Source organism: Penicillium canariense (assembly GCF_028826845.1).
Source record: "Penicillium canariense strain IBT 26290 chromosome Unknown utg000003l_segment0_segment0, whole genome shotgun sequence".
In the NCBI taxonomy this organism is placed as follows: domain Eukaryota; kingdom Fungi; phylum Ascomycota; class Eurotiomycetes; order Eurotiales; family Aspergillaceae; genus Penicillium; species Penicillium canariense.
The window spans coordinates 958,120-970,683 of record NW_026622730.1 but is presented as its reverse complement, the minus strand read 5'-3'; the positions used below and the strand labels follow the sequence as shown (position 1 = coordinate 970,683).

The 12,564-nt window shown below is 50.4% G+C and overlaps 5 protein-coding genes across 5 annotated transcripts; 2 read left to right on the top strand and 3 right to left on the bottom strand.

Annotated features, from left to right (window-relative positions):
- Positions 1 to 140: 140 nt before the first annotated feature.
- N7482_005199 (uncharacterized protein) lies at positions 141 to 2,052 on the top strand (the record flags this gene model as incomplete). Its single annotated transcript, XM_056687324.1, has 4 exons — positions 141 to 346; positions 418 to 696; positions 758 to 1,425; positions 1,487 to 2,052. The coding sequence occupies 4 exons, from the start codon at positions 141 to 143 to the stop codon at positions 2,050 to 2,052; spliced, it is 1,719 nt and encodes a 572-aa protein (XP_056542879.1).
- A 93-nt stretch (positions 2,053 to 2,145) lies between these two features.
- N7482_005198 (purine-cytosine permease family protein) lies at positions 2,146 to 3,794 on the bottom strand (the record flags this gene model as incomplete). Its single annotated transcript, XM_056687323.1, has 4 exons — positions 2,146 to 2,631; positions 2,697 to 3,336; positions 3,393 to 3,566; positions 3,622 to 3,794. 4 exons carry the CDS (start codon positions 3,792 to 3,794, stop codon positions 2,146 to 2,148), a joined length of 1,473 nt encoding a protein of 490 aa, XP_056542878.1.
- A 407-nt stretch (positions 3,795 to 4,201) lies between these two features.
- N7482_005197 (uncharacterized protein) lies at positions 4,202 to 5,458 on the top strand (the record flags this gene model as incomplete). Its single annotated transcript, XM_056687322.1, has 1 exon — positions 4,202 to 5,458. The coding sequence occupies one exon, from the start codon at positions 4,202 to 4,204 to the stop codon at positions 5,456 to 5,458; it is 1,257 nt and encodes a 418-aa protein (XP_056542877.1).
- Positions 5,459 to 5,790: 332 nt separating this feature from the next.
- Positions 5,791 to 7,225, bottom strand: N7482_005196 (CCDC90 family protein; the record flags this gene model as incomplete). The annotated part of the gene is made up of 2 exons (XM_056687321.1): positions 5,791 to 5,972; positions 6,031 to 7,225. 2 exons carry the CDS (start codon positions 7,223 to 7,225, stop codon positions 5,791 to 5,793), a joined length of 1,377 nt encoding a protein of 458 aa, XP_056542876.1.
- A 792-nt stretch (positions 7,226 to 8,017) lies between these two features.
- Positions 8,018 to 9,382, bottom strand: N7482_005195 (F-box protein; the record flags this gene model as incomplete). Its single annotated transcript, XM_056687320.1, has 1 exon — positions 8,018 to 9,382. One exon carries the CDS (start codon positions 9,380 to 9,382, stop codon positions 8,018 to 8,020), a length of 1,365 nt encoding a protein of 454 aa, XP_056542875.1.
- Positions 9,383 to 12,564: the final 3,182 nt, after the last annotated feature.

Sequence of the window (12,564 nt, the reverse complement as noted above, 5' to 3'; positions counted from 1 at the left end):
TCAGGTGACACCATTTATGCTGCTCCTTAAAGAAACTCAAGTGGGCATGCGCAATTTAGCTTCGTTGATGCCCGTTGATTCTAACCAATTCTCACTCATAGCAAGGAGGTCTATTCCCCAGCACCCTGTCTGGTCTCAGCATGCCACCAGACCGGGGTCGCGCCTCTCGAGCGTGCGCCTCATGCAGGAAGCAGAAGACCCGCTGCTACGAGCCAGGTATCCCTGGGCGGGCCTGTCTGCGATGCGAACGGCTGCGGCAAAAATGCTCTCTATTCCAGGCCGAGGAGACCGATGAAGAGCCACAGCAGCAGCATATGGCTGCGTCTACGCCTGGCACTGATGCGCGGTATGGTTAACTAGTAGATCTTGCGCTCAGGTGGACTCGGTAACACCACTAAAACTGACACCCGGTAATAGCTTGGAGCGGCTGGAGAAAACAGTGGCCACACTGCTGGACCGACTCGGGGAGGGCCCGTTGAGTGCGGAGCACGAGTCAAGCAGGCCTACCAGCGCGCTGACAACCCCGGACCCTGGCGATCCAAAGTACAAGGACACGGAGACTTCCGCAGCCCCGATCATGGTGATCCGCGATCTGGCCAATGACACGGGGATCAAACCATCTCCAGACACCAAGTCTCTGGGGATGGTGCTGGACAATCTCATCGCGCCAGATCTTGCGTTGACCCTGCTCTCGATGTATGACATCTCTCGCGCGGTTACGGACCTACTATGAGCTTTCTCAATGACCTGGATTTAGATTTCTCGAGTACTATGGCCGCTGGATCATTTTTGATCCCGAGGGCGATCCAGTCGCGCTTTTACCCCGCGTACGGCGATCCCCGATTCTTTTCTGCGCGTGCTGCTTAATTGCGGTGCGGCATACCTCGGAGGGGCTGGCTGCAAGTCTGGCTCCGAAGCTGTATGAATGTGTTCGATCTTTGGTGTCAAGCATGCTCTTGACGGCGCCGCAATCTATCGATTTCTTTCAAGCAACTCTCATTCTATGCATGTGGTCAACAACCGTGGGGCAGGTCCCCTTAAGTATCGACAGCTGGCTCCTCAGTGGATTTGCCCTGCAGCATTCCCAATCTAGCTCGTTGTTTGCCGCGATTACGAGTCAGTCTCAGCCGCATACCAAGATGGATGAGAAAACATTGGATCATTTTTGCCTATGGAATCATCTATGTCTTGCTCACCTGCACTACTGCGTTGGGACTAGCCGTAGGTCCATGTTGCAGGCTTGGCAGATCGAACGCTGTCGGGCTATTGTCGAATCTGACCACGCTATTAATTTTGAAGTGCGCATGGTCGCTGAGATCCATCTTTACTGGACGGTCTACGAGCATCTAATCGAAGACTACGTGGATCTTCTCAAGTCGGTAGCAGCCTTGCAAACGTGGAGGAGGAAATGGGAATTTGTTCTCGGTATGGGTTCCCTCACAGCCGGATGAGGCATTGTGCACAGTTCTAACGAAGCTGACTCTAGAGCAACCGAGATCCCAATTCCTCTTGATGGGCTTTCATTTTTCAAATCTTCTCCTATATGAGCATGCCCTAAAATCGAAATCCTCTCGAGCTCGGGAGTCTGTTGTTTCAGAGATGATCCGTCACTCAACTGCTATTGTTCATCTAGCGATGGACACGGTGGATGAACGGACACGTCATTTGAGTGACCATATCTACCACATGATAACCTTCGCTGCGATCATCATCTGCCGCTTGCTGAATAGCTACGAAACTCAGCTAGGCCTGACACACAACATTGCAGAGCTCGACTCTCTGATTTATAGTCTTGTGCAGTGGCTTCACTGTATTGGATTACCATGCCATGCGGCACACACGTTGGGCAACATCATCGCCAAGGTGCATCAGAGGCTGCGACCTCGCGTGGAGGCAGTACCGTTCGCTGCACCTACTGATGACTTCCCTCCTGAAGAAAGCTTTACCAATTATTACTTCCCCGAGTTTCTGGGGCTGGGAACATCCGCTGACGGGAATTGGGATCTGCTGTCAGATCTAAGCTTTTTCCCACCCAGTCCGACTAAGTCATGATTCGATTGGTGACCACCGCGGCAAAGTGGATGAACGAATAATTACATCACGATATCTCAAAATCCATAGGATCTAATTCGTCCACTGGTATCTTCACTGGCCCCCATATCGCTTCTCTAACCAGCGAAACACCGGAAAGACTAGGCCAGAAAACGCGAAGGTTATCTCGTGGCCTATGTTTGCACCCTTTATGCCAATCAAGGATGCAATTGGCCCAGCGTACCAGGCCACCTTCATTCCTAGGGCTGCTCCTAAGAATCCAAAGGCAAATGCTCCGATCGCCGCCCATCCGAACGGCAGAGCAGTCGGGTTGTTCCAAGCATCAAAGTCATATGCCTTCCACCCGCGGCGAAAGAGGAAATGCTCCTCTACTACTACGGTGATGTGGATAACTGTCCAATATCCGATAACGCTTAGCAACGTTTGTAAGGTGTCGTCGAAGTACTTGGCTGCACAACATCCGATGATGACCGCCACCACGAAGCCAAATGTGACTAGAACGATCCGAGGGACGCGTATAGCACATGGACCGAGATTTTGCGCGTGAAGGGCAAACGAATAGTTGTTTGGGATATTGTTCTTCAATCAAACGTCAGCACGTGAGATCAAAGGGGTATGCACGAACCTCAGAGGCATGGACATACTGGGATCGCACTCAAAGCCGCAAGAACCATGAGGAACTTTCCGAACCCACCGACAGGCTCCAATGCCATCTCGAGTAGTCCTCCAATCGACGACGAAGAGTACGCTTCTTTCCATGCCGCATTTGTTATAGTGCCGCTGTACATAGCGGCACCAAGTGATTGGACCAAGACAGTGGGAACAAAAATGCCGACATATGTGGCGCTAAAGATCTTCCAGTGCGGGGTCTCAGGGGGCATTCGCACATTATAATCCGCGGCACAGTTTACCCACGAAACAGAGAACGAAAAGATGCTGGCCATGTAAGTCAAAACGGCTGCCGCCTTGTTTGAGCCTTCCAGTGCCTGGGAGGCCTCCGAGGTGAATGAAGATGCACCCGTCCCGGCAGCCACGCACCAGACAACCAACGGAGGGATCCAGAGGAAAGCATCAAGGCGATGGATCCATGTGATTCCCAGCGCACAGATCACCCATACCAGCGTACATATAACAATGACTCCTGCCCATGTGGGGAACTTTCCATTCGATAAAGCGTTGAGGACTGAGGCGCCAGAGATTGAGTTGATCGCGTTCCAACCTGTGGTTGCAATCATGGAAAATATCACGACGAGCATATTGCCCCAGTATCCGAATGAGTATCGCCTATGGTAGAAGAGCCCGTCAGGTCTATCCTGGGCCTAGGACATTTAAACACGCACGAAAAAGTCGTCATTCGCAACCCAGTCAATCCAAAGGTAGCTGTCCAGGCCGGTAGTAGATCACTGGTCAGGTTGACTACCAGGATGACGATAAAACAGTCCCAAAATCCGAGACCCAACGAGCCACCGAGGGAACCGATGTTGAGAGTGGCGACAGCCATGTTGGCGCTGAACCTGTACAGTCATGAATTAGCTCAGGCCTTGGGAATTTGAATGTATAGCAGCGTACCAGAAAGTAGCAGCATTCCAGAATTTCGTTGTATTCTGTTGCCTTTCCTCATCGGTTACTCTCTCAATCCCGCCTTCTTCAATGGACAGACATCGAGGGAACCATGGGTGACTGCGCTTGTCATGGGTTAGATCACATTGTGTCTTGTCAGATAATTCTGCAGGATGATCCATTCTGGTGCAAGATAAGCAGTATGTCCTAGTCTTTGAATAGATAGTATTATCTGAACTGGTTCAACCACAGCCTTTTGCTCGAGGGGTTCGGCCCCTTTCTATACCTCCCCAACTTCTCCCCTGCCAACTGTCTATCATTACATTCTTCTCTTTTTACTCTGGTCTACAGATTAGCATATCTATGGCGAATCTGATGCCATCCTAGCTATACTCCAGCTGTGGTTGGCCGTCTGCTTATCTCGCCGCGGCATGCCGCGGTATGCCGGTCGGCCAAGCCCTAAGCGCCATCAATCAGCTCTATGAACGCGGTCTTGTCGGCAACATAAAATGTTGCATCCCTGCTGGTCATAGTTATGTGACTATCAAAGATTTTCCTTCATTGCACTTTGTTTCATAACCTTTCCAAAATGGAGCAGCACACCGTCCGCCGTCGGGGCCTCGGTCTCCGTGGTGTCGATGAGCAACAAGTATCCCCCGGCTACGTCCTCTACTCACCTCTCACATCGAACACCGCACACCTCGTTTCAACTTCCGGCAAAGAAGTCCACCGATGGACTCTACCTCATCGTGCTGGACGCCATTCCCGTATTCTACCTGATGGATCTCTTGCCTACAATGGCGTTCACCCGGACGCTCCCAAGCTGTTTCCCATGTGGGCCAAGTACCGCGGCGGCGTCATGATGCAGCTTGACCCATCCGGTGAGATCTTACGACAGTATTCCGACCCCTACGCACACCATGACCAAAATCACCTGGACAATGGAACCCTCCTCTATACCGTTCTTGAACCTCTCTCAGCCGACGAAGCCTCCCGCGTGCGCGGCGGCATCCCCGGCAGCGAAGCACCCGGCGGTGTGGTCTACGGCGATTGCATCAAGCTAGTAGACCCCTGGTCCGGCTCAAACAGCTCCTCGTCAGCCGACTTCGACGGCAGCGGGGGCACATGCGGTGCCAAGCTGCTCTGGTCCTGGCGCGCAATCGACCATTTAGACCAGGACGTCTTCGCGGCGCACCCGCACTATCCACGCGAACACTGGCCTCTCATAAACAGCGTCAGCTTTGACTCGGACGGGAACATCATCGCTTCGACGCGCAATGCATCCGCAGTATTTATCATCAGCCGCGAGAGCGGCGAGGTCCTGTGGCAGCTGACCGCGCCGACGGTGTGCCAACAGCACTGCGCGCATCAAATAAACGCCGCGGGTGACATCCTCATTCTCGACAACGGCGTCTTCAGACTCGGTATCTCGGTCCCGTTTTCGCGGGCTATCATCGTCTCTCGCGATAAGCAGATCAAATGGGAATACAAAGATACGACGACTGGTGGCCTGGGCTTCTTCACGCCGTTCATGGGATCCGCGCAGAAACTGCAGGATGGGAACGTGCTGATCTGCGAGGCGGCTACCGGGAGAATAATTGAGGTGACGGAGGGTGGCGAGGTGGTGTGGGAGTTTGTCGTTCCGCAGCTGCAAGATTATAAGGGGGTTATGCGTACAGATGAGCTGGAGGAGATGGAGAGGATTGGGTTTTCGAATCAGAGCAATGCTATCTTCAGGGCTTATAAGTATCGGCTGGAGGAGGTGCCCTGGCTGAAAGAAGCTTTGAATCGGTTGAGAAATGTGGTGGCTACGCGCTATGTCCATGTGGATCTCAAGGTGAAATAAATCGGCCTGGCTCCCTGGGATGTAAATATTTTAGGACCGTGTTGGTATGCTGGAGCTTTTTTGTATGCGTATGTCTGCGTGTCTGTCTATATGTAACAAAAGTCTATTTGAGGGCTTGAGATGATGGAATGTGTATGTGTATGTGTATATGTAGAGGGGGAGGGGGGGTATCAGGATCTATCTTGGTGATGGTACACGCTGTCCTGTCTGAAAAGACAGGACTTAAGGACAAAAAGAAAAAAGGACAGACCGGGATCGGTATAGATGATGTGTACAGACTGAAGAAATGATGAAAGGAAAGAAGTGCGGTGTACTAGAAGGAATGTGGTATCTTAACCCAAAGATTCTCCAAGGTGGGCCTCATGGATATGTGGGATGTCAGTCTGGTTCCCGGCGTCGTGAACAACCCGAGTCTCAGTGGTGACTTCTTTCGTGACAGGCTTCTCGACTTCGACCTGCTTGGGCTCTTGAACTCGGCGGACAGAGGCGTACTTGAGGAAAATGATAATCATGACTAGAAAAGCCGTTAGTGAGGCGTAATTGGCGATAGTGAGGAGCACAGAAATACTTACAGGCACAGATGCCGATTGTCAAAGCGGCACGCCGTGTTAGAATCCACCGCAGGCCTTCAATCTCACTCTTGCCATCGCTAGTGAGTGATACAGTGATCTTGTAGTTCAATTCTTGAACCATGGTATCGATCGTACGCTGGTGCTCCCGCGTAGACATCTTATGGTCATTGAACATGCCCTTGATATCATCCTTCATTCCCGATAACTCTTGGTTGAGACGCTGGGACAGAATATCGGTCTCATGTTCCAACTGTGTCCGAGATGCACGCTGCCTCTGAATCTCAGAGTTACGCGCAGTCTGCAACGACTGCTGGAGCTCCGAGCAGGCCGCTTTGAAAAGGTATTCCTCGTTCTCCACGTCGGACTTGGAGGTCAAACTCTGCCTGGCGAAATCGAGATTGTTTTGGAGAATCGTGCGAACGGCTTTCATAATGGTGACGGACTGCTTGTCACTAAATCCACCTTTCGAGATGTCGAGGACAAGCGAATAGGTATCGAAATGATGAACGTAGGGCGCTGGACTCATATGTGGCGGCCTTTGAGATGCCGGCGTTTCGGTCGGCGCAAGGCCAGTAGGCGGGGAGGGCATATGGTAAACCTCTTCGAAGGTGGTGTGGTTCATGTATGGCGGCATCTGCGACATTTCCTCCCCCACATCCCCAGTAGAAGACTTTGAGGGCGAGGGGGTAAAGGCATCTGATGGATCGCTCTCGGAAGCAGAGTCCTCTTCATCATGTCCGGGCTCCAACGTAGCATTGCCTTTTGTCGATTCGGCGGCAGCCTGTTCCGATGCGGCGGAAGCAGCACCATCTGCGCTGTTTGTGTGCATATCCACCTTGGACGATTGCGACTCCGATTGCGATTGTGACTCCGATTGCGATTTTGACTCCGATTGCGATTGTGACTCATCTGAAGGGGAAGCGTTGTGTTCGGTCTGGTCTGGCTCTTCCGTCTCAGCCACAGCTCCATCTAGATTTTGACTTGACTGGCCATCCTTGGGCCGTGACGGAGGAGGCTCGCTGGGCGCAACGGCCGGCCCGTAGCGCCGCTGGTAGGTTCCTTGGCCGCGTCGCGGAGAGGTGTGGAAACTTTGTCGGAAGCGGGCATATTGAAGGGAGTGGTACGTTTTCGGTTCGCATGACCGAATAGCACGCATCAAACTCGGGTAGAGGAACGGAAGCCGGGGTGTGGCCATGGTTAAGGTGATTGCAGAAGACAAAATCATTTCCCGTCGGCGAAGTCGACCCTGTGACATCGTCCCCCGCGGAAACAGTGGTTAGGTAAGCAGCCCCCGGTCGGGCGAGTGTTAGTTAAATCGGATGCACGCTGATTGGCTGGTGTATACTTCTCCCTGCCGGCGGTGATACCAGCGCTGGTCTGAAAATACTAGTTAGGGGGCGGTCTGCTAAAACAGGAGAGTCCTTTGATGATATCCTGTTACTCATTCTGTATCTGTCAAGCAGATTACTTGTTCGGCTTATGCTTCACTTATCTCAATTTGCAATATGGCTGGCACTGGTGGTGTCGGGAAGAACAAAATCAAATCACTTGTATTGGTGCTGAATCAAGATCAAAAATTTTCAAATGTGAGATGCGGACCTGTGAAGTTCCTGTTCCGGTTCTTTTTATCTTTCAGGTTTCGTCACGTACCCTCTCCCTCGGTCGCCTTGACATGAAAGGCCTGACTTCGTGTCAGTCTTTCGCCCTGCGTCCGTCCAAGCCCTCTACACAGCACTCATCGCTGTGCTCCTCTAATTGCACCGCCCAATCGGACACGGACTATCCCACCTAGACCCAGAGTTCCATCACCTCCATGGGTAGTAAAATGGGGCAATCTGGCGATATAGAGTTCTTTTCATTTGAGCGTTCAAGATCCCTTAGGGACCTACCTACCTCCGATAACTCATTAGGTTATATCTACAAATCACTGTAGGTGATAAAAGCGGGAGACGGCTCTGCTACAACGAGAAAAATTATCGATTCTTCGCTAAGGTAACGCTATGCCAATGTCATATATCTCATTGTAACCGTCTTTGGTAAAGCCAAATGCGATTCCCAATTCGTCACAGGCCAGCTTGATTGGTGCAAATGCCTGTTTGACGGACTTTGGAATGTCGTAGGGGCTCCAATCCTTGCCAATGAATGAGGCGGAGGCGAGCCTCTCCAAGATGACTGGCTGAATTTCGAGTCGTCTGAGATTTGGGAATCGCTCCGTTCGCTGCGCTAGCATGCCCTGAAGATTTCCTAGTACCACGTCGAAGTCCTCCACGCAATATCCGGCAAGCTGGAGATGCTCTAGGCTGGACGGGAGAACGTCTAACAGAGATACTGCGGGTTGATCATTCGAACCAAATTGTAGGAGTGTGCGTAATAGCATCCGAAGTTCACGCAGCTGAGAGAATTCAGCTAAGGATCCAAAGCCACTGTATTCTGTGTCCTGGTCATCGACGAAACGATCTAGTCCGTAGATCTCTCCATTATTGTTCAGCCGAAGCACCCGAAGACTGTGTCTCTGGGTATAGAGCGCTGGATAAAACGCCAGAGGATGAAAATTACAATACGCCTCACCCCAGACCGCTTGGTTCTGGTGTTGATAATTGAAAACCTCCAAGTTTGCGCAAGATGTGATGTAGTCGGCCATGCCGTTCCTACTATTGCAATCACCAAAATCAAGTTCCGTGATCCCTGAGGTTCCTAGCGCGGGCTTTGAAATGTTCAAAGGATTCGGGTACGGTTCTTCACACAGCGAAGAGGCGGAGAACACTTGCATGGCGGGAAAATGGAATAGCGGCAAGAATTCGCTGGCATAGTAGGTAGTTTTGTTGTGTTCGTTTCGAGCTCTCACCCATTCTAGGTGTTGGAAGCAAGGTTTCGAATCGAATGGCTTTTGGCGAGCGGCTGCTCGCGCTAGCATAGGGAAGAAATAGTCCGACCAGCCCTTATACTCAAGCTCTAGAGACCTGACAGCTTCTAGTGACGGCGTGAGCAATGCGAGCCACGCATCCGGCTCTCCGTTAAGCAGGTCCTTTTCCCAATTCGTGCAGTGTTCTATGGAAGGGCTTGCTTGTTGCAGGGTATCCTTGAACATTTCCACACTGTATTTATGATTTGCCTCATGACCGTAGCACCACCTGAGAGTAAGATCTCGGATAGAGCGGCCAATTTCCGGGTTTTTTTGAATAGAACAAACAAGACCATAGGCTTGATTGCCTTCAACCCGAATGCTCTCGTAGACTTTGGGGAGCAGTAAACCGTACCAATGGCGGCATACCCGCAGAAGCTGAAGACGATCTTTTATGTCGAAGATATGGTCAAATATGAGAAAAATGATGTCATCATAAAGCACAACCATGCTGGTTGAGGGGCTGTAGCTAATAACCTGAGATTCAGATTTCTGGGAAAAGATCGAGAGACAGAAGAAGCAGCCGGATACTCAGGACTTAAATTATTCCCCACACGAAGCGAAGGCAAGCAACGATGGCGCTAAACGGGTTGAGTGTCCGTTCGAGCTTTGGTGGACGTCAGAGGGGCGGGAAGAATGAACTCGGCAGTGCTACATGGGCGCTAGATAATCCCTCGTGGGCGGCAACTGCTATAAAACAAGCAAAAAAAGGGGGCTTGGGTCCACGGAAGCTCCGGAGGTTTTTTAATCAGCCCCATCAGGCTACCGTCGTTAGCGTCTCCAGGTACATAGCGAGTATCCGGTGGATCCAAACCATTATCGCTGGAAAGTTTAGGATTCTAACCTCTAATAGAGCTTCCTATCTGTGGAGCTACCTAGGAATAGGCTTAGGTACTATTTTGAGAAGATTAGTCCGGACCTGACTCGGGATAACTGCCGCCGGGTCAAAGAACTCCGCCTCACACATTGTTGGTCTTGACAGAGTAGCCATAAGCGAGGGCGACCGCAGCCCATGGGGAAAAAGGCTCTTGAAGCCAACACTAGCAGTCAAGGCGGCCAACCTTATGATGGAAATAAGACTTCGTTGGTTTAGGCTACAGAGGGGAACCATTTTTGGAGCCTCTTTGGTCAAGTGGAAACGGCATGCTATGCTGGGCGGTCAAGCGGCGGTTACCGCGGGTAGAAAATGCCGCCGTTTCTAGCCTCGTTAAGCGGTGGTCTTTCGGCGTTATTTCTACCGGTCCTCATATTCTATATGTAGATATGCTTGTATTTGCCAAGTTAGATTTAGAGACAACAAACTACACTAGAGCAAGGAAAGGGGGGTTTACCTGACGGCGTATTGGGGCGCGAAACCGGAAGGAATATCATCAGAATCTGAGTATAGATCTTCAAGTTGGAATACAGTTTGCCTCTACTTGACATGCTATCTTGTCAATCCGCTGGGACACTTGATTTCTAGAACAGCGGGGTTCAAATCCATTGCATAACACTGACATGCGAGAACCCTGGTGAACTACTTGCATGGGAAATTCAAGCGAGCCCTAAGGGAACGTGAAGGCAAAACGACAAGTGCAATGCTTGCGTGGGCCGGGTAAACCTTCAACAGCCGATCGTGCTAAATTGGAAATAGAAGCTTGAGAGCGCTGGGGAGGGTCGAATGAATGCGGGTCCAGATGAGCGGGCGAAGGAGCAGAAGAAAGCCAGCGTGGGCGTCGCTTAGAGCATTGATAACAAGTGCAGCTTGGTACAGCCGAGTTCAAATAAAGCCAGGTATTGTAAAGCATCCGCCACTCCTGTTCACATTCTTCGCTACAAGACACCGATCTTGTTTCCCAGATGAACTCCTGGCTGCACACTTTCGAATCGACGTCTTGGGCAAATTGGTCGAGATTGTCCATCTGTTGTGAGAGGGTCAGCCGTGCAAGATGCTGGACGAACATTTTCACCGCTGCTTCTGTACGGAACTGGTTATATCTCATAGCCTCGATAATTCGGCTTTGGTGGTGCAACTCGGCCTTGAGGATGCCGCATCTTGTTTGAAAACAGGGCGGGATAAAATAAGATTCGGCACACTCCTTACCAAGGTGCGTGAGCTTGTCCATCTCTTCCGCAAGCTTTTTCAAAGCCTTTGCAACAGACATAGAATCATTTTTTTCAAAGTTGCCTTTCACGCCGCAGTTTAGGAGCACCAGCTTTTCCACATGTTTCGATTGAAGCTTCACGAAGGGGTTTGGTCGGGAGTCGGGCATACGAACGTCTTCCATACTAAGTACACGATGTAATTTAACTGCTTGAACCAAGTATTTGATAGAGTTTCTGGAAAAAATATCCAAGCTGTGGGAATCAGGTACTTCCGGTCCTTGAGAATATTAGCTCTGGGTCTTATATCGGCAGAATTGAGCAGGCCCCAAATCATTAGACAAAGCATTACGTGAACGGGAGTTGAAGACAGTATATTATCACCATTGTGTGCGAATTCATTGGAGCAACACAAAGAAAACCGGAAGAATGCCCTTTGTGGTGCTACAGAAGGTCTCACTCCAAAATTGGTGGTTATTTCATCCGCGTTCGAAAAATGGGTGTGTCTAATATTAATCAAAGCCTTCTTTCGGCCAGAATACTAGCCCGTTCTTAGTTCATACTCATCATTGTTGTATTTAATCAATATGACTGATGCAGCCACCCGAATACTTTTCATCCTGATGGGTAGAGGTGACTTCTGACATGTAGACCCCAGAATTCAACCAACCGAAATCACTGAGCTGGTAGCCTCGAGACCGCCAAGAAGGTAGAGATGAGCGGTTCACCATGTTGCCGTAGAATGCATGCTGGTTTTCTATTGCTTGGTTTCAAACAAAACCTTCTCTGGAATTTCCACCACCTGCAATCATAAGGCACCTCGGGTCCCTCCTGCCCTAAACTCTGGTGGATATGTTTATTAAGGCGTCTATCATTTTAATCAGGTGCAAAAATATCTGCAGATTCTCCAGGAAGGAATCCAGAATTATGCCAGCAATACATAATTGGAAAATTAGCAGAGCCGTGATTTGTGCGTAAATGTACCACGACGAGACAGCACAGCTAACTCTGCATACGCGGATTCTTTCGGCATCATCCCGGTGACTCGGCTCTTATCAATTGACCGCATCATTCCCACTTGCGTGGAAGGTTGTTCTAGAAAGATACTGAATGGAAAAGCGGCCTACAGGCCAGCCATGCGTACTGAGTCTGCTATGCTAATGGCCCAAATATGCACCGGTGCGGAGCAAACAGGAGGGTTATATGCGGTAGAGGCCTGTCTAACATTATATATAGACACATTGACCTATCTTACAGGTTCTCATTTGGTAACAAGTGGGCCAGTTCATGTTATTCCAGTTAGTGTTGATCGCAGCTGGTGCAGTAATTCTTCAAAATGTATGGGTATCCTCGTATGATAGAAAGCCGGGAATGAGGAATAGTCCTCGAAGCGATGTAAACGATATTCGGCTTCCAGCATCGCAAACAAGATTCTATTCAGAGTGGTCATAGAGAGGCGACAGCATACAACGATCCGAGAATAAAGAGTCAGCGTGTGACCGTGATGTCTCGTGCCGCTTCCAACTTGACTGTTGTGGCCCTTTTCTCAT